Below are 22,685 nucleotides of genomic sequence, written 5' to 3' on the forward strand. Positions count from 1 at the left end.
CATCCTGCAATAATTGCCTACCAGACGCCAAGAGAAAAGAGCTTTATCCCCAACCTCACACTCAGAAATACTGTTATAAATAGCTCAGCTCTGGCCGCTCTTCATCTGGCGAGTCGATGGGAATATGATAATGCCAAGACCATTTAGCATAGAGCTAGGGAAAGATTAAGGAGGGTGAAAGGGCAGCCCTCTCAGGGAAGGGCTCAAAGCACCAGCTCCAAGTGAGCCAGAAAACCTCTGATGCACTGGGGCCAGACTCAGAATCCAGGTCCCTGAGCCCCTTCTCCCTTTCATGCACTAGGTGTGGCAGATTACTGTACCCAACTATTCCTTCCCCACCCTGTAAAAGAACAAAATATTCCTGGCTGCCAAAAAATGACTTGCACTACTTCCTGTGAGACCAAATCCCTGCCCCACCCCGCCACGGACACTGGGCTTGGCATGGGCTTTGCTTTGGTCAGTGGATATAGATGCTAGTGTTTCCACCAGCTCTTTTTCCTCTCCCTCTACAAGAATGGCATGTTCCAAACGGGCGTTGCCCTTCAGCTGGGACCCTGAGGTGAGAAGATACACACAGTAGCCAAGGCGGGTAACCAGCGGCGTGCGGTGTGGATGAAAAGAACACTTGGCTGTTGTCAACCTCTGAGATCTGGGAGCTGTTCTTGCAGCATAATCTGGCAAAGGCTAACATGCTGGGGTCACAGACTCGATGCTTACAGGCAAGCAAAGTAAATGAGTGAGGCAGAGAGCAGGGAAGGCCATGGGGATGTGGCAGGGCTGTGGATGGCAGAAAAGAAGCAGCCTAAGGTTAGGCTCTGTATTAAACTGTTACCAGTTAAAATAAAAGGTGCTATTGATGTGGTTAAACATCAGAGGCCAAGATTTTAATAACACAGCTGACTAATACTACTTGAAAGCAAACATGAAGTTAAAAACAAAAAATATAACGACCCAACCTCAATGTTTTCCATAATCATTTAACTCTTTAGAGATCTCTTAAGCACCAATCTGTAGTTGAAAAGGAACAATCTTCTAAAACTGGCAATTATTACTCACAATTTACTGCTTTTTTGGGTCTCATCTTAAAGTGAGGGGAAGTTATCTTTTATTTTAAAAGTTCTCCCTCTGTAAATTCTTTGACTTAGCTTCCCAAACACCAATATAAAGTTACGCAAATTCGATCAAATCTAATCCTACCACAAAAGTACCCACCATCTGTGTCTTAAAGTGACTCCCGGAGGGTGGGTGGTGGTGGTGGGATGAATTGGGGGACTGGGACTGACACGTATACACCAATATGTATAAAATAGATAACTAATAAGAACCTTCTGTATAAAAATAAATAAAATTCAAAAACAAAAAAAAGAAAGTAACTCCCTTATGGATGGGAATTAGCAAGGGCATAGATTGATTCCACAGAGTATTTCATTTAATTGATTTTATTGTAACTGGATCAGGTCTGAGAGGAGGGAAATGGAAATAGCCTTGTTATAAAGAATCAAACATTATAATGGTTCCAATTGAAATTAAGCTTTTCTTATAGGAGAATTATAAATATATGAGTATTACAAGAGCTGACTATATATTTTCAAGTTCATATTTTCTGCCAACAGATTTGATCTTTCGCCATCATGTAATCCAGAAAAAAGGAATCACTTGTCCCATATCAGGCATAATGGGAAATTGCACAATCCCAAGAATACGGGGTGGGGGGGCAAGGAGTGCTCCTCTTGGACCAACTAGCAGGTCAAAGCTGACCTACATCACCACTCCTATGAAAAAACGTGCTTCTCCATGACATGGAAATCAGACTTGATTTTAGACCACATAATAGGGCTTTCCTCTTGATGTGAAACTAATAACAATAGCAGCAGTGGTTTTTTTTTTTTTCCTTTTTATTCTCAAACTGATTGTTAATGAGAAAAAAACACGGAGCAGTTAACAATGCAACTTGAATCTTTAGTCTTCTCTTTCCAGCTCAAGCACTGAAATATGACACTCCTTTCATAATATTCTGGCCATCACGTTCTCTCTTTTCTTTTTGGCTTCAGAGTCCTTTCCAAAAGGAAACATGCTGCCTGGCATTCTACATTACTCCTAATTTCCAGGTGGAACAATGAGACAGATGAAGTGACATCTAAAAACACCAGGGATTATATTTTTAAAAACAAGACAATAATTCAGATCTTCTTGCTTTAATTCTTCTCTATATTACCACGAAGAAATATTTATCAAAGTTCAAGAGATTACTGATATGCAATAATGACCAATATCTACACATTAATGGAGCTATTCATAATAAACTCATCAGTGAAGTAACTGGAAAAGAAGTTTAAATATAGAGTGATTTTTCACTATTCTGTCTATACAATACTGAAACAACCATAACATTCAAACACCCATAAAAGTGCAAAACTTTAAGTAATATTAAATAATAATTGATAACTGAAATACTGCAACATCCTGAAGTACCTTCCGAATGACCAAAAAGAGATGAAATTTTGTTCAGTATAACTTCAGTTGTTTTACACAGAACTATATATTTAAAAAAACTGTAATCCATGTAAGATATACACAAAACCCTGAACTGACTAGATTGTTCAATGAATAATACTCCACACTGCTTTGTTGTTATGGACAAATGAGTTTATAATTCAATGAAACCCATTTAAGAAGTTTTAATCTACAGAATGACATGTTCAAATTGTTTGGTCCTATGAGTTTTATGAACAAAAACCTCCCATTCCTTTGTAAGATGTTTAATTCCTCTGAATATCATCTTTAAAAGGCCTGACTTGATTGTTGTCAAAATAAACCACAGGTCAAGTACCACCCTCCAGTCTCCAGCCTATAGCCTCTTCATGAGTTTCAGTTCCGTGTAAGCCACACAGTGACCTTCCCATGAGTTTTCCATTGGAGATTTCATAGTCTAACTTTAACGCTTTCCACAAAGTATCCCTCCCTTCTCTAGGCTTTGGGTAGAATGTCAAATTAATAATGGCATGTGGTGTTCCTTAGCATAACCTGCCAAAATGTGATAATTTCCTTGGAAGAAAAGCCATGGGCTGCAATCACGCGTCTGAGCTGACAGACATCCAAATGGATCCTATATAAAAAGAAAAGGTTGGTGTCTTCCGGAATATGAATGTCCACTTTTAATAAATTCAAACAGATCCCAACATAAACATCTTCGAACTTGATGGGTTTTACGTGACTCATCATTTCATAGATTCTTGGCACCAAATCTCTGGACATTATATAACCCAACCCACTGCAGTAGGGAGGAAACACCTTGAAGGGATACTCCTGGTATGAAATATGGGTTTTTTGGTAAAATCCTCTATAAGAATAATTATCAATTAGAGGATAACCTGTGAAAAACTTCTCTGAGTGGTTTAAATTTAAAAGATACTTCACTAAATTGCCAGTATTGATGAAAACATCAGTGTCTGTCTTCATGATGTACCTGGCGTTGGGGCAAAACTCAGTTACCCACCTAAATGCCATAATTGTTTTCAAGGTCAGGTTATTGTACGTGTCTAAAAAATCTTGTCGTATTATGTCGCCATAAAGGAGGTGTTCATCCTCTAAGGATAATGCTAACACTTTGTCTTCCCTTTCAGCCTGTTGGCCTAATAAGAAAAATGTAAGAACCTCATATCCCCACCAAGACTTCTTTTCACCCCAAGTAACTCTAATGGCCTGTCTGGCTTTCACATCTGAGGGGTGTGAGGTCACCAGGATGACCAGAAATGGGTTTTGATGAGAGCAGTTCGAATGCTCTCGAAGTGTGAAGCGGAAGTCTTGTCTGTAAATGGGCTCATACTCATAGAAGTACATCAAGTTCACGCGTTCTACCACATTGTAGTGAGGAAGACTGAGGTACCACATCACCAGGAAGCTCAGGACCGACAGCAGCAGGAGGCTCCATTTCAGGGATCTCAGTGACATCCTACCCAGAAGGGCGGTCAGGAGTGCCGGGGCCATTCACAGCAACTCAGGAGCACGCGAGCCTCGGGTTCTGGAAGAGTTAGCAAAGACCTGCTTAGTATGCCACCACCCAAAACACATTTTCAAATGATACCTGATCATCTACTTAAGGAAAAAGAGTTGGGAGAACAAAAGCTCCAAAGCAAAACCAAAAATCCTGACCTGAATCTACTTAACTTCATTTAACTAGAAGCAAACGGATACCAACAACCAAAAGTATATTTCAGCTTTTTACATCAAGACCAATGTTAAAAACATACCCTTAATTATTTGAGGAAAATTAATACTTCTTGTTTGACATAACTGTTGAAATATTTCTTTACTTCTTTTTCATAATGGTAAAGAAGAGAAGCAGTTTGCTTTAGTTTTTACTGTAGATTTATTTTGTAACTCCCCCATTACTCATCTTTTTCTGTCCCTCTGGATATCCAGAATAAAATCATTAATGCAAAGAGATATTATCAGCAACAAAATCATTAATGCAAAGAGATATTATCAGCAACATGTCCAAATAAACCAAGGGTCTTTCTCAGCTGTGTGATCTGCTGTGAATTCTAGCAAATCAGGAGTAAGAAAAAAACCCAATAGCTACAATTATTCATTGTGACCTGCTTGATATGGGATGAGATAAAGGTGGAGATGCTTCCCCCGAAAGGTGAGGCCTCTAAACACAAGAACGATAACCATCTCTGGAGTTTTCAAATGCACAAGACTATGAAACAGCTTTTACCTGCCCAAAATACCACCCCAGCCCCCTTTCTACCTCACTAGCTGAACTCAATGCTCAGTTTGGACAGCAAGTGCTTAAATTAAAGGCCTGCCCATAGTATGAGTTTTTGTGTGTTTCCCATTCTAATCCCACTCCAATCTAATCTAATCTAACTTCCCTGTTCAGAAATCCTGCACCAGATCAGAATCATGGGATGGAACCTCCTAGAACACTTGCTTTTACACAGAACTTCTAGCTGAGACAAGAAAACTGAGCTAGGAGACACAGCGCATTCACAGTCGCAGCCTCAGCTCTGCTTTGGATCCCAAGGATAAGGTTGGTTTGCAATTCAGGATCCCACAGGGCTTTCCTGGTGCCATGATCATGGGCCTCAGTCCAAAGACATTCATGTACTAAGTGTTTACTAGAACTTCAACATCCACAGATTGCACCAGGCACTAAAGAGGCCAAAGGAAGAAGGAAATGGGAGGAGTACAAATCCCAAGGCAACAAGTAAACATGTCACAGCAATGTAGTACAGACTGTTTACGTCAAATGCTAAGGAACTTCAGAATGAGGGACAGATCAACAACATGAGGGGCAGGCTGAGGAAGCTTCTGACCGTGCCCTTTCACCCACAATCAACTGGGGGAGAGATCCTGGGAACCCAGAATTTGCTATGGAGGGCGCACATTAATGTCATTATATGGAAAGACTGGTCTATCAAGGGTTCTACCTTGGGGCAATCTCAGGTCTTTGGGGACACAGTTCTTCTGCCTCTTAATACATATAAAAATGACAGGATCTCAAGACTCTTTGTCCTTTCCCTCTGGCCATATCTTACCTGCCCTGATTACTTCTTGCTACAATATCCTTTCCTACCTCTAATGTTTTTTATATTTTAAGTCACACAGTACAATGTTTCGGCAAACTCTCTAGTTCGGTTTCATGTATATGTGTCTTGCCTTTCCACTTATACTCTATGACCTTGTCGGAAAGAACATTTTTCTTCTGACAAGAGTCAAAGTACAAGACAGAGACCTACAGCAAGAGAGCAATGAACACTGACCTGTCTGATATGCTATTTCTATTTGTATAAACATAAAATGTAGGTCTAACCATCCCACCCCCATCCTCCTTTCTCCCCCTTGCTAGCCTTACACAGCTAGCTCCCAGAAAAACCTGAAACAGAATAGACCTAGAACGAGAATTATGGAAGGAATTAATATCTTCTTACACTTTCTCCTCACCTGGCTACTAGACACAGCACAACCCTACGGAGCTCCATCTAATCTCAGCCATCGATGACCTGTGCATTTATTACAACTGTTAACAAATGGCAGTTTTACGTCTCATTCTAACAAATCGGCACATTATAACAAATTTCGGACAAATGGAAGGAAAGCATCCTGAGTAAGGGGCTTCGTGTATAACTGCACACAGGCAATGGAGGCCTGGCTACTCTTCAATAATGGGAAGAACTCAAAAACAGCAAATCTTATTATAAAAGTTATCCTATATGCATTCTACAAGCCACAGTTCATAAATGTGAAATTGTGTCTGCAGTTATGATGTCTACTGCTTACGGGCCTACGAAGAAAATAAAGTAGCAGCAAAAAGAAGAGGAACTATCTATTCCAAAAGTGGGGGAAGGTCTTTCAAGGATTGGCTGGAACAGACTTCAGGTTACCCACAACACAGGTGGCTCCAAAGGCAGAGACCAGAGCCCACACCTAGCTCTATCCTTTGCCAACCAGGGAGAGCTATGGGTATGTTATTTACCTCTGGAAGCCTCAGTTTCCTCATCTCTACAGAATGAAGATGTTAATACAGTGTGAATTAGTGACAGCGTGTGTAAAGCACAGATGGCCTGTGTCAGGTACGCAACAAACAGAGGCTGTCATCATGAGCCGTGTTCCACCCTTTGCAGCTATTCCATCCTGTTTATGTTCACTAAATTGATTTTTATTGTCAAAAGGGATTATCCTAAAGAAATAATCTTGATGAATTCTTCTTACTTGATGAATGTTTCAAAGCGTAAACAGATTTTATTTCTTACCTTCTTGATTTATTTCTTCTGAGTGAAAGACCTTCAATTTCATCAACTGAACATTCAGTAGCAAGTAGTAGTCAAAAATAGTGCTTGAAATTTCTGTAAGATATGTAAGAAATTTAACAGCATCTACTTATGGGTCAGGGAATTAGACGTCAAAGAGGGGAAGGGAACCCCCTTCCCCATTCCAATTTCTTTCTGAACATGTGCTGAAATAAAACGTTAAAAAAAGCCCACGAATCTACAGAATTCAGAGAGTTCATGGGTTCATCATGGAAGAAGAGCACTTGGTATTCAAGACGTAAAACCTCTAAGTTCTCACGGCAGATGGTGTCTTATGACATCCTACCACAGTTCCACTTGCCTGGATAAAGAACTCAGGGTCACTAAAAGGAGTGAAACATGAAACTTCTAAGAGACACTCTGCTGGTATCCTCTCTTTAATTCTCTGTTTCACACACATACACAGAAGGCAACCCTGACATGAGACTGTCAACTACCACTTCCCAATCCACTCCCTCCCCTGTGAACCTCTATCTCTACTTACAAATACCCAAGACACATTAGTAAACTGAAAACTATGCAGCACATCTCAATTCCTGCCACGCTTTAGGATGCTCATATATTGATTTTCATCAGTCAAATTTAAAAACCAGAATAGGATGTGACAAACAGGAAGGCACTGATATGTATCACTCCTTATACCAAAAACACTCCAAATGGATTAAAGATTCAAATGGGAGAAAAATAAACTGCTAGGAGCACAGACACACAAAAAATACAAATGAACATTTAACAATTTTGAAGTGGGGAAGAACTTTTAGTTATCCCAACTAAGGAAACAACACAGAACTCATAAAGGAAATTTTGATCAAATAAAAATTTCAGAAAGTTCTTGAACAAGGTTGAAAAGCAAAAAAACAACGTGATAAAAAGCACAAACAAGGCTAAAAGATTAAAAAAAAAAACAGGGAAAAAATACCTAAGATATTTATAATAATTTATAAGCCAAGTAAGAGTTCATACAGCTTAATAAGAAATAGATGAATGCAAAAAGAGAATAAACAGCCAAAGGGGAAGTTCTCAAAAGAATTACAAATGATTGATAAAACAAGAAAAGATATCCAAACTCACAAGTAAGCAGAGATATTGACAAAAATCTCAAACTGGAAAATTAAGGGGGAAAAATGACAATACTTAGTTTGTGTGAGGAAAAGAGGCATTCTTGTGCACTTTCTGGAGAGATTTATTAAACATGTATCAAAAACTTGAATGTGCACACTCTTTGACCAATATCACTGCTAGCAATTTATCTTAAAGAAATAATCAGGCAACTGTGCATAATTTATAATATAAAAAATTATTTTAAAGTCTCCCAATAGGGAATTGGTTAAACAAAATTATGATACATCCATACAACAGTATACATTTATTCATTATATGCAATGATGCTTAGCTATATTCTCTTGATATATTACTTAGTGAAAGATGCAGTAGCAAAATTGCATATGTAGTATGATTCCTTTTGAAAGATGAAAAGACCAGTCTCCATAAATCCACATAGCCACACATGCAGAGCAAGATGTCTGGAAGGATGTGTCCCAATATGTCAATGGTTTCAATTCTGTGGACTTCCTGGAAGATTTCTTTCTTTTTTTTATCATTTGGACTTTCCACACTATTTGTGTATTGTCTTTGTAAATAGATAAAAACAAAGTAAAAAAATTGGACTTCATGCTTGCGTATCTCAAAGTTCCACTGAATGGTAGTAACCCTAAGCTAGCAGTTAGGATCCCAAGTTTCACCTTATCTCAGCTCTTCTCCCAAGGTGTGAGCATGTACAATTCATGATATTTCTAGTAGGTATTATTCTCTTTTGTCTCAGTAAATATTAACTAAATACAGTAAGCAATGATTTTTAAAATCCATTCAAAACACTGTAATTCTAATATAACTCTAATAGGATGTATATTAGCTAATAATAATAGCATTACATACACACACAAAACCGTTTATAAAGTGTTTCAACAAATATTATTAGTTCCCCCCAATAACCCTATATTGTGGGCCAACTGGTTTTACTGTACATATTTTACAGGTGAATTTTAGAGTTCAAGTAAAATGAAGGTGAAATAAAAACACTCTGAAATGGACTAGGACTTATAAAGTGCACAAACTCTAGCTAAAAGAAGTACCAAGGGAATGTATTTTAGTATGAAGAAAAATGAACTCAGGAGGAAGGAAAGGAATTCAAGAAACAAAGGTAAGTCAAGAGATTATTGAAAGATAATGAAAACTAGTAAATATACATAGTAAAAGAGAGAGAGAGAGCGAAGAACAAGCACAAAAACAGTATTTTTTGGTGTGGTTAAAAAAGTGAAACCAAAATACTATATAAAAATGATGTGGTTGCTGTAAAAAGAGTTTCATTTAATAATGTATATTAACCTTTAGAGTGACGACCCTGAAAGAACAGACACTGAACATATACATTCCACACAGATTAAGAAATAAAAGAAACAAAGCAAGCTATCAACTCAACAGAGGGCAGGAGAAAAGGAAAAAAGCAGAGAAAATGCATGGCAAATGGAAAACCACAGAAGGAGGTGGCTAAAGTAAATTTAAATGCATCTGATATCAGAGTAAATATAAACGTAAATTCACGTACTGAAAAACAGACTCTCAGATTGGCTTAAAACTCTGCCATATACTACTTATAAGATACATGCCTAAAACAAAACAACACAAAAAGTTTAAAAATTAGGAAATTTTTTAAAAATCAGGAAAATGTCAATCAGAAATCTGCTGTAGTTATTAACATCATGTATTTAAATGAACAGCATTTAAAAGGGACAAGGAGATTTTGTTACTAATAAAAGGAACCAACATATACATTCCACACAGATAAAGATAATTTAACAATCATGAAGCTATATAAACAGAGAAACATAGTCTCAAAATACATAAAGCCAACTCTGAAAAGTATGAGTACAAATGGGAAAATCTATAATCCTAATAGGAGATTTTTAACAAATCTCTCTAAATAACTAAATACATCAAGCAGAAAAAAATAAGGATGTGAGTGTTTCAAATAAAATTATTAATATTATTAATAGTCTTGATTTAGTACCTTTCATTCAATTAAAAAGAACAGGAATGTTCTTTTCAAGACCACACGAAACATTTACTAAAAAACTGATCATGGACTTCCCTGGTGGTCCAGTGGTTAAGAATCCACCTGCAATGCAGGGGAAATGGGTTTGATCCTTGGTCCAGTAAGATCCCACATGCCGTGGGGTAACTAAGCCCGTGTACCACAACTGCTGAGCCTGCATGCCACAACTACTGAGCCCACGTGCTGCAACTACTGAAGCCCACACGCCTAGAGCCCATGCTCCTCAACAAGAGAAGCCACTGCTCGCCACAACTAGAGAAAGCCTGCGCGCAGCAATGAAGACCCAGTGCAGCCAAAATAAATAAATAAAAATAAAATGATTATACTAAAAAAAAAACTGATCATATTAGGTTACATAAGCTGTCTCCAAAATTCAAAACTTAATTTAACACAGGCCCCATTATCTGACCACAGTATTATTTCAGCTTAACTACCAAAACATATCTTGAAAAGCACATAAACAAACACACAAAAAATCCTGTCAGGAAACTCAAAACCCTTACACACCCAACTTTTGTTTAATCCATGAACTTAAAGAGAATGCCACAGTGGTAATCATAAAATACATACAACTGAATACCAGCAATGTATAACATTTCAATGAGGAAGATATTATACCAATCCCTTACTTGAAAATTACTGGGGGAGAAGACAAGTCAATTTTTTTCTCTTGTTGTTTTGTTTTAAAGAGTGATTTGTAGTTCAGGGAAGACAAATAGCTCCAAGTGAAGAGGAGAAGCTCTTCTTTATAGAAAACTGCTAATTATGAATGTAGATAGAATGACAGAATAAGAAAACTATCATGTTGCAACCTTTCATGAAATTACTGATTCAGGCAATGATTATCAATCAGTGTTTTAATCATCAAATGAAAGATTGATGGGGAATTAGACATTGTATGGTACCAAAGTAACACCACAAAGATTACTTTTTACTTGTAAGGACTGAAAAAAATATAAAATTCACAGTGAAGGAATGCTACCACTCTCATCCAATCATCAATCTCAGCATTATAAATAATGGAACAAACACATATTATGGGTCTCCAAATGAGATACAATGTGAAGTGTACATCCTAGCCAAAATGTTTAACTGGAATCTAATCACGTTTTATATGAAATACAGAGAATAGAAGAACAAGCTAAGAACTCCACAAGGAAACACTCCAACAAACCCAGGAGGTGGGGTGTTCTATGGGACAACTAGCATGGTGTCTACAGCCAGTCAATCCCGTAAAACAAGGGATGGCTTGAGATTAAAAGAGATTAAGAGACATACACAATTGCAGTGTATGATCCCAGACTGGATCCTGGAGAAACTGAAGACAATGTTGATATTAGGTGATGTGAAAAGGATTCTTTATTTTGTTAGGTGTGATGATGTTAACTGAAAATGTTCCTGGGTAAATAAATGTGCTATATCCATACAGTGGAATACTATTCAGCTATAAAAAGAAACAAAGTACTGATACAGGCTATAACATTTTATTTAAGAATTCAGAACATGGGGATGGCTTCACTGGGGAATTTACCAAACATACAAAGAACTTATACCAATCGTTCTCAAACTCTTCCAAAAGACTGAAGAGGCAGGAACACTCCCCCAAAGTCATTCTATGAAGCCACTATCACCCTGATACCAAAATCAGACAAAGATACCACCAAAAAAGAAAATTACAGGCCAATATCTTTAATGAATATAGATGCAAAAATTCTCAACAAAATACTAGCAAACAGAATTCAAGAACACAAAAAAAAGATCACACAACATGATCAAGTTGGATTCATTCATCCCAGGGTCACAAGGATGGTTCAATGTATGCAAATCAATCAATGTGATACACCACATCAACGAAAGAAAAGACAAAACCACATGATCATTTCAACAGATGCAGAAAAAGCATCTGATAAAATTCAACATACATTCATGTTAAAAACTCTTATCAAAGTGAGTATAGAGGGAACATATCTCAACATAATAAAAGCTATTTTTGACAAACCCACAGCCAACATAATACTTGGTAAGAAGCTAAAAACCTTCCCACTAAAATCTGGAAGAAGACAAGGATGCCCACTCTCACCACTTCTATTCAACGTAGTATTGGAAGTCCTAGCCACGGCAATCAGAGAAGAAAAAGAAATAAAAGGTATCCAAATTGGAAAGGAAGATGTAAAAATTGTCATTATATGTAGATGACATGATACCATATATAGAAAACTCCACACAGAAACTACTAGAACTGATAAACAAACTCAGTACGTTAGCAGGATACAAAATCACCATACAGAAATCTGTTGCATTTCTTTACACTAACAATGAAATGTAGAAAGGGAAAGTTTTTTAAAAATCCCTTTTAAAATTGCATCAAAAAAGAAAAATACTTAGGAATAAACCGCACCAAGGAGGAGAAAGACTTATGTATTGAGAACTATGAGACATTGATAAAGGAAACTGAAGCTGATTCAAAGAAATGAAAAGATATACCATGCTATTGGATTAGAAGAATTAATATTGTTAAAATGACCATACTACCCAAAACAATCTACAGATTTAATGTGATCCCTATCAAATTACACATGAGATTTTTCACAGAACCAGAACAAATAATCCTAAAATTTATATGGAATCACCAAAGCAATCCTGAGAAAAAAGATCAAAGCTGGAGGCATAACTCTCCTAGACTTCAGACAATACTACAAAGCTACAGTAATCAAAACAGCATGGTACTGGCACAAAGACAGACATATGGATCAATGGAACAGAACAGAAAGCCCCAAAATAAACCTATATACCTATAGTCAATTAATCTTTGAAAGGAGAAAAGAATATACAATGGAGAAAAGACAGTCTCTTCAGCAAGTGGTGTTGGGAAAGCTGGACAGCCGCATGTAAACCAATGAAGTTAGAACATTCCCTCACACCATACACAAAAATAAACTCAAAATGGCTTAAAGACTTTATATATAAGACATGACACCATAAAACTCCTAAAAGATAACATAGGCAAAACATTCTCTGACATAAATTGTAGCAATGTTTTCTTATGTTAGTCTCCCAAGGCAATAGAAATAAAAGCAAAAATAAACAAATGGGATATAATTAAACTTACAGGCTTTTGCAAAGCAAAAGAAACTATAAACAAAACGAAAAGACAAATTACAGACTGGGAAAAATATCTGAAAACGATGTAACTGACAAGGGCTTAATTTCCAAAATATACAAAAAGCTCGTACAACTCAGTTACAAAAAAACAAACAACCCAATAAAAAAATGGGCAGAAGACCTAAACAGACATTTCTCCAAAGAAAACATATAGATGGCCAACAGGCACATGAAAAGATGCTCAACTTCACTAATTATTAGAGAAATGCAAATCAAAACTACAATGAGGTATCACCTCACACTGGTCAGAATGGTCATCATCAAAAAGTCTACAAATAATAAATGCTGGAGAGGGAGTGGAGAAAAGGGAACCCTTCTACACTGTTGGTGAGAATGCAAACTGTTGCAGCCACTATGGAAAGCAGTATGGAAGTTCCTTAAAAAACTAAAACTAGAGTTACCATATGATCCAGCAAACCCGCTCCTCAGCATATATCCAGAAAAAAACTCTAATTTGAAAAGATACATGCACCCCAATGTTCACAGCAGCACTATTTACAATAGCCAAGACATGGAAGCAACCTTAAATTTCCATTGACAGATGAATGGATAAAGAAAATGTGGAATACAATGGACTGCTACTCAGCCATAGAAAAGAGTGAAATAATGCCATTTGCAGCAACATGGATGGACCTAGAGATTACCACATTAAGTGAAGTCAGACAGAGAAAGACAAATATCATATGGCATCATCTATATGTGGAATCTAAAATATGATACGAATGAACTTATTTACAAAACAGAAACAGACTCACCAACATAGAAAACAAACTTATGGTTACCAAAGGGGAAGGGGGATGTGGGATAAATTAGGAGTCTGGGATTAGCAGATACAAACTACTATATATAAAGTAAATAAACAAGTTCCTACTGTATAGCACAAGGAACTATCTTCAATATCCTGTAATAAACCATAATGAAAAAGAATATGTGTGTGTATGTGTATATATATATATATGTGTGTGTGTGTATACACACACACACACACACACACATATATAAAACTGAATCACTTTGCTGTACACCAGAAACTAACACAACATTGTAAATTAACTACACTTCAGGAAAAAAAAAAAAAAAAAAGAATTCAGAAAATGGGTGAACCTAAAAAACATTATGCTAAGTAAAAGAAACCCAACACAAAAGACCATATATTATATGAAATGCCCAGGACAGACAAATCTATAGGCAGTAGGTTAGTGGTTACCTGGGGGTGGGATCAGTGACTGACTGCAAATGGACATAAAGGATCTTTTTAGGGTAATGGAAATATTTTAAAATTTGATTGTGGTAATGGTTGCAGAACCCTGTAAATTTAGTAAAAATCATTCAATTGTATAATTAAAATGAAATAATTGTATGGTATGTAAGTCATACCTCAATAAAGCTGTTAAAATTTTTTTTAATTTAAAAAATATTTTCCTATTTTTAAGAGTCATACACTGATATATTTAGGAGTAGAATGTCACAATATCTATATTTAATTTAAAATATTTCAGTAATAAAAACTAAAGAGAGTTAAGAAAACAAAAAAATTCCCTCGCTCATGTATTTCTGGTGGAGTAAAAAGTGGTAACACCTCTATGGAGGGCAGTTTGGAAATACATACTTGTACAAATTACAAATACATTTATTATTTTATCAGTAATTTTGTTCCTGAAGTTTATTTTAGATACAGGTGCATATGTCCAAAATGATGCATGTATATAAGGTTATTGGCTGCAAAACTGTTTGTAACAGTAAATAATTAAAAATAAGCCAAGGGATCACAATGAGAGATTTCTTATATACACCATGATACATCCACCCAATAGAAAACTTTACAGCAGTAAAAAAAAAAAAAAAAAGAATAAGGATGTTCTCTAAGTACTGACATGGAAAGATTTCTAGAATACATCAAGTGAAGAAGTAAGATATAGAACAATGTTTATAATATGTTAACTTTTGTGTCAGAAAGGAATACGAATTAAAACCAGTATTTGTATGTACATATGAAAAACAGTGGAAAGACACACATAGTGGACAGAGAGGAATACAGTGGATAAGAAAGAAAGGTGAGAGCACTCCTTTTTATATTACTTTGTTATACTACTTGGCATCACTTTGTTATATTACATTGTTACCTATATATATTTTAAATATTATTTTGACTCTTATACTTGAATACATTAAAATTCAAAACAATGAAAACAAAAATTTTCCCTCATTTAAAAAAGTGCTACATATGAAAATGCACTGGGTATTACTAAAACAATCCTTACAGAAAATTAACTTTTAGAAATAATGTACTTTTTTAGGACTTCCCTGGTGGCACAGTGGTTAAGAATCCGCCTGCCAATGCAGGAGACACGGGTTCGATCCCTGGTCCAGGAAGATCCCACATGCTGCAGAGCAACTAAGCCCGTGCACCACAACTACTGAGCCTGCGCGCCACAACTACTGAAGCCCACATGCCTAGAGCCCATGCTCCGCAACAAGAGAAGCCACCGCAATGAGAAGCATGCACATCGCAACAAAGAGTAGCCCCCACTTGCTGCAACTAGAGAAAGCCCGTGCACAGCCACGAAGACCCAGTGCAGCCAAAAATAAATAAATTTATAAAAAAAGAAAAAAGAAAACATAAAAATAATGTACCTTTTTAAAAAAGTAGAATTACTTTATATATTTTTTGTATCCATGTGATATATTTTTTGTATCCATGTGATATATTTTTTTACTGGCTTATAATTTACATACAGTAAAATTCATCCTTTTTGTTGTACTGTTCTGTAAGTTTTGACGCTTATGTAACCACCAGCACAATCAAGATATGAAACAGTTCCATCACAACAAACATTCTACGGGTGTCCCTTTGTAATCAGTCCTTCCCCCAACACCCAGGCAACCACGGATGTTTTTCATCCCTATATTTTTGCCTTTACCAGAATGTCACATAAATGAAATGATATGTTATGCAGACTTTTTAGTCTGTCTTCTTTCATCAGCATTAACAGATAACATATTTTAAAAAACAGATTGAAAATAAATGATCTGAGTATAAGAAATTTAAAAAATTCCTATGTTATTACTAAGAAAACAAAAGGAATAATAAAGATAAAACAGAAAATAATGAAAAACAAAAACCAATACAGATGATTATTAAAAAAACAAACATTAGGAATAGAAAGGAAGTTCCTTAACCTGTTGAAGAAACCATAGCAAACTTAATGATGAAACTTCAGAAGTATTTCCATTAAAGTCAGGAAAAAGACAAGGATGCCCACTATCACCTCTACTATTCAGTGTTTTTCTAGTGAGCCTTACTATCCCCTAAACAAGAAGAGGAAATAAGATATAAAAATCGTCAAGGAAGGGAAAAAACTGCCCTTATTTTCATATTATATAATCATCTACTTAGAAAACTCAAGGGGAAAAAGATAACATCAAAGAACTAACAGGTTTACCAAGATGCTGGATATGAGCTTACATACAAATCAGAAACATTAAAACAATAAATAAAATTAAAATCTAACACGAAAAACACAATAGCAACAAAAACTACAGTGTCAAATAAAGGTAACAAAAGATGTGCTGAACCCTGATGTAGAAAACTAAAAAACTTTTCTGAAGAGTATAAAAAAGATGTGAATAAACAACAGAGATAACATGTTCGGGGATAAGAAAACTCCAGTGTAAGATTCCACTTCCCCAAACTGATCAATAAATTCATAGGATTATGAAAGGAACTTAATGATCTAGGAATAACCAGCAAAATTTTGAGAACAAAGAATGAAGTTGGGGTTCTGGTGGATTTGGTGTTATCAAATATTTTGCAGAGCTCAGTAATTAAACCAGAGGAATAGAACAACGTATTAAACAGCTGGATAACAGGACCAGAAATAGACCCACCCATCCATTGGGACTTGAAAAATGGCAGAGGTGGCTCTGCAAACCAATGGGGAAAGTATTGAATAAACTGTTTTGGAATAAATGTGGAAAAAGTAAAATTATATTCATATTTCTAAAATAAAATACCGAGTCGATAAAAGAATTAAATGTAAAAAAAGCAAAACTAATACCACGATAAGAAATACAGAATAGATTTGTGACCTTAGCATGGGGAAAGTCTTTGTAAACAAGTCACAAAAAGCATATCCCATAAAAGAGAGGCGAAACAGATTGGGTCACAACAAGATATCAAACTACTTATACGACAAGACACCATAAACACAGTTAAAAGATGAGCCACATGGGACTTCCCTGGTGGTCCAGGGGTTAAGACTCCATGCTTCCACTGCAGGGGGCGTGGGTTCGATCCCTGCTCAGGGAACTAAGATCCTGCATGTCACGTGGTGCCACCAAAAATAATAAAATAAAATAAAATATTAAAAAAAAAATACATGAGCCTCAGGCTCAGAGAAGATATTTACAACAAGTAAAAACAAAGGACTGGTATACAGAATCTCTTCTGGATATATATTCGTTATATAATATATATTTGTAATAATCTGCTGTCATTATTTTCTGTTTATATAAAGTTTATATAAAACTTACCAATCAAAAGGAAAATGAGTGACATGAACAAGAAGTTCACAGAAGAGGAAAGAAAGAGTGGCCAACGGACATGAAAAGAGCAAGTTGATCTCAATAGTAATCACGGAAGTGCAAATTAAAGTCAGATACAAAATTTTTAAACCATCGAAAAATCTCCAAGTTTAATATTAATCAGGTACTGGAGTAAATGCTATTTGTCACACACTGTGAAGCACAAACTGTTGCAGCCCCTCTGGTAAGCAATAGGGCTGCATCTAGCAAAACTGAAAACCAGCCACTCCTCTTGTGGGAACACACCCTAGAAAAACTCTCATACGTGTACCCATGTGGAGACATGTACAAGCATGCTCATTAGGGGGACTACGAAAGTGGAAAATTTGAGGTAACCTAATTGTCTATCCATAAGATAATAGATAAATAAAACCTGGTCTGTCTTCCAGTGGAATCCTACAAGATAGTTACTAGATTTGTACATAGTATATCAATTTGAAAATAAAAAGTTGAGTAAAAAAAATACAAGTTGAATGATTACACATATATAAAATACACCATTTAGATAAACAGTTTTAAACCACACACAAGAAACTGTAAGCTTTCAGAAGCAGCTATAAAACTATTTTTTAAAGGGACTGCAGGAACACCTTCCACACTAAGCAGTGTGGGTGTCACTGTGAAAGAATGAAGGGGGTGTGTGGGGAAAACGGGAGCAAATAGATTAGACACAAATACTATAAAATATTAGCAGTTGTTAATTCAGGGTGATAGAAAAATAGGCCTTCTCTTATAGTTTTCTTTGTAATTTAAATTTATCAAAACAGGAAAAAAAGCATAATAAAAATGCAGTTAGATGGCTCACCCTCAATCTTGTCTGCAACACTTAATGGCTGTGTGACCTTGGAGAAGTTAACTTCTCAAAAGTGTCTCCTTCCAGATATAAATCATAAATACCAATTTAGTTACTGTGAGGTTTATGTGGAGAACATGAATTAACCAGTCAGCACGAGGGCACTCTGTAGTTTCTGAAGTTAAACGACATTCAGCCATGCAGATAAATGCACACACTATGAAGTCACAGAAGTCAAGCTGGCCTGGCCTGAGATCTGGGATTGGCTCATTCCCTGACAGTGGGAGCACAGGTCTTCTTAGGAAGGCTGAGCAGTGGTCTTTGTGAACCCTGACACTATTCTAAATCCCATGTCCCAGGGGAGGGACAGAAAGAAAAACCTAAAACATCAATGCATAGAAAAATATAAAAAGGCCCAACAAGGACACTATTATTTTACTACTGACTTCTTAAATAATAATGTCACATAGCACCGTCAACAAATTATATTTATAATTTAAAAATAATTTTCATTTTATAAAAAATAAACTTGTGATTGTATTAACTGCACATGCATTCACCAACTAGACTCTAAATAATTTACATTAAGCAAACCATCTTCTCTAACAAGTGTAGCACAACGCTGGGTGCACAGCAGGCCACCAGTAATTACTGTTGATTTGGTGGCTGATCAACAACAGCTGAAGAAACATCTCAAATAATAGAAAAGCCCAGAAAACCTACAGAGACAGAACAGTTGTCAGCTTCCAGATTATTAAGCATGCAAATGCTTTAACCATCAAATGAAACCACTGTCCTCAGAGAAGGAACCAACATCTCAGTTATTAAGCACAGAACTTTATGGCAGCCAAAGATGGCTGCATCTGTGTCTTATCTACAGGTGTTACAGAGCCTCAAAAGGGCTGTGGACCAAAAAACTGGACATCATTCAAACTATTATTTTTTAATGGAGGGCTTTTCAGAGTTTTTAATATGTTAATGTATGTTCTCTGAGAAGAGGATATATTACGCAATGTTTCTCAAACTTATCTGAACAAAGAACCCATTTTAAGTTTCAGAGCCTCTGGCAGGACTAGAATTCCACACTTTGGGAAATGCTATCCTAGAACATCTTTGTATTCACTGAATCATGAAACTAATTTTGATGATTTAATAAATAAATATTTAAGTAGTAGTTTGAAGTAAAAAAGGAAACCCAAAAAACTAAACAAACTGGTTTAACTACTTTGGAAAATTTTTTAGTGTTATTCACTAAGATATAACATACATGTACCCAATGACACAGCTACTACACCCTCAGGCAGAACACTCAACAACGTATATGTCCATAAGGACACCAAAAAATGTTCACTAAAGTTTTTAATAGCACACTATTCATGAGAGCCCCAACCTGGAAACAACCCACAGTAGAAGAAAGAAATTTAGAGAATAGCACATTATACAAAATGAAAACGAACAAACTACATCTCCACATGACATCACGGAGAATCTCTCAACCATAAGGTTGAGCTACAGAAGCCAGGTACATAAAGAACAGACACTACAATGAGATTTACACAAAGTTGAAAAGCAGGCAGAAGTAATCTAAAGCATTAGAATTCAGGACACTGGTGACTTCTGGGGAGAAGGAGGAAATATAATTGGGAGAGACTGGAGGGGACCTTCTGGGGTGTTGGCCATGTGCTGTTTCTGTACCTAGATGGTAGCTACAGGTGTGTTCACTCTGATAATTTATCTTCTAACTTGCACACTTTTCTTTTTGCATGCCATACTTCAATAGAAATGTACAAAAGAGCTTGGCAGTCCAATCAATTATCTGTTTACTCAGATACTATGTGCATTCAGTGTAGGCAGGTGTCCACACGATGTGCTGGCCCTGGATGCCCCAGGTGTGGGAAGAGCACAGGCACTAAGCCATGTCATCTTCAAGAGAGCCCACGAATTAAGGAGCTTTAAAGACCTTTACTGTTCACCTTTCACAGGTGAGGAAACTAAGGCTTAGAGAGAGTCAGTAACTTGCCCAAAGTCACAGGCTATAAGTGGTAGAGACAAAAATCAAACAGGACTCCAAACCTCACGTTCTTGGCCACTGCCCTTCCTATCCTGGGGAGTCTGCCGCAGCCCTCTTGACCAGAGCTGCTCTGAGTGGGTTTTAACTTCTTGGAACCATTGAACCTTGAGAGAAACAGTAAAGCAGCATCACAGCCTTACCATCTTTACACAGAAACACTCAAGATTCACATTCTCAAAATCTGAAATATGAGTTACTAACAACAGTAATGAATAGTAACTAATAATTCATGCAGGTATGGACCTTTTATTTTGCATCAAAAACATGCTAGGCACAAGAAAATAAACTGGGGGGGCGGTGGGCGGAGTGATCAGCTCAAATGCAAGGGCTCTAGAGAAATGGAAAAGAGAGTTGAGTTACAGCAATGGTACAATTATTTAAGCAAAAATAACCTGATATTCTTTCCTGGGGTGCAAAAACATTGGTTATTTTCTACAAAGTGAAAGTAAATTTAATTATTTAAAAAATATATAAAATGTTTCTAATTGCAAATGTAATACATGTTCATCAGAGAACTGTGAATGCAAAAACAAAGCACAAAGACAATAAAAGCTGAAAGATAATGTTAACATTTTTTTTTTTTTTTGGCTGCACCATGCGGCATGCAGGATCTTAGTTCCCAGACCAGGGATCAAATCCGTGCCCCAATTTTTTTCCTTTTTATGGCTGAGTAATATTGCATTGTATATATGTACCACATCTTCTTTATCCATTCCTCTGTTGATGGACATTTAGGTTGTTTCCATGTCCTGGCTATTGTAAATAGTGCTGCAATGAACATTGGGGTGCATGTGTCTTTTTGAATTATGGTTTTCTCCGGGTATATGCCCACTAGTGGGATTGCTGGGTCACATGGCAGTTCCATTTTTAGTTTTTTAAGGAACCTCCATACTGTTCTCCATAGCAGCTGTATCAATTTACATTCCCACCAACAGTGTAAGAGGGTTCCCTTTTCTCCACACCCTAATGACTGTCATACAGAGTGAAGTCAGAAAGAGAAAAACAAATATCGTACGTTAACACATATACGTGGAATCTGAAAAAATTGGTATAGATGATCTTATTTACAAAGCAGAAATAGAGCCACAGACGTAGAGAACAAATGCATGGATACCAAGGGGGAGAGGAGGGGGTGGGATGAATTGGGAGATTGGGATTGACATATATACACTATTGATTCTATGTATAAAATAGATAACTAATGAGAACCTACTGTATAGCACAGGGAACTCCACTCAGTGCTCTGTGGTAACCTAAATGGGAAGGAAATCCAAAAAAGAGGGGATATATGAAATCCAAAAAAGAGGAGATATATGTATACGTATAGCTGATTCACTTTGCTGTACAGTACAAACCAACACAATATTGTAAAGCAACTATACTCCAATAAAAATTAAAAAAAAAAAACATAAGGAACTCTTACAACTCAACAGCAAAAAAAAAAAAAGTCCAATTAAAACATGGGCAAAAGACTTGAATAGACATTTTTCCAAAGAAGATTTACAAATTTACAAAAGGCCAACATGTATATGAAAAGGTGTTCAGTATCACTAATCATCAGGGAAATGCAAATCAAAACCACAATGAGATATCACCTCACACCTGTTAGAATGGCTACCACGAAAAACACACAAGAGATAACAAGTGTAGGAGAGTATATGCAGAAAAGGGAACCCTTGGGCACTGTTGGTAAGAATGTAAATTGGTTCAGCCGCTATGGAAAACAGTATGGAGTTTCTTCAAAAGCTTAAAAATGGAACTACCATATGATCCAACAATCCCACTTCTGAGTATATATCCAATGAAGACGAAATTATCAAACCTCAGAGATATCTGCACTACCATGTTCACTGCAGCATTATTCACAATAGCCAAGATATGGAAGCAACCTAAATGCATATTGATGGATGAATGGATAAAGAAAATATGGCATACACACACACACACACACACACACACACACACACAGGAATATTATTCAACCATAAAAAAGAAAACATCCTGCCATTTGTAACAACATGGATGGAACTTGAGATCATTAGGCTAAGGGAAATAAGTCAGAGAAAGACAAATACTGCATGGTCTCATTTATATGTGGAATCTAGTAACATTTAATTCATAGGAACAGTAGAATGGTGGTTGCCAGGA

The 22,685-nt window shown here is 36.4% G+C and overlaps 1 protein-coding gene across 7 annotated transcripts in view; it reads right to left on the minus strand.

Moving 5' to 3' along the window:
- Positions 1-1,453: 1,453 nt before the first annotated feature.
- The window catches only part of B3GALNT1 (beta-1,3-N-acetylgalactosaminyltransferase 1 (Globoside blood group)), a 33,326-nt gene continuing 12,094 nt past the window's right edge, over positions 1,454-22,685 (minus strand). For 6 of the 7 annotated variants that reach the window (XM_068546200.1, XM_068546199.1, XM_068546194.1 and 3 more), the window contains 2 exons: positions 6,759-6,851; positions 1,454-4,021 (listed from right to left, as the gene is read on the minus strand). In XM_068546200.1, coding sequence (XP_068402301.1) covers positions 2,992-3,987 — 996 coding nt within the window. In that variant the 5' untranslated portion in view covers positions 3,988-4,021; positions 6,759-6,851 and the 3' untranslated portion in view covers positions 1,454-2,991. The remainder of the gene's footprint in view (positions 4,022-6,758; positions 6,852-22,685) is intronic. The other variant, XR_011074283.1, reaches the window with a different exon arrangement.

The sequence above is a fragment of the Eschrichtius robustus genome, chromosome 6 (genome assembly GCF_028021215.1).
Source record: "Eschrichtius robustus isolate mEscRob2 chromosome 6, mEscRob2.pri, whole genome shotgun sequence".
Lineage (NCBI taxonomy): Eukaryota > Metazoa > Chordata > Mammalia > Artiodactyla > Eschrichtiidae > Eschrichtius > Eschrichtius robustus.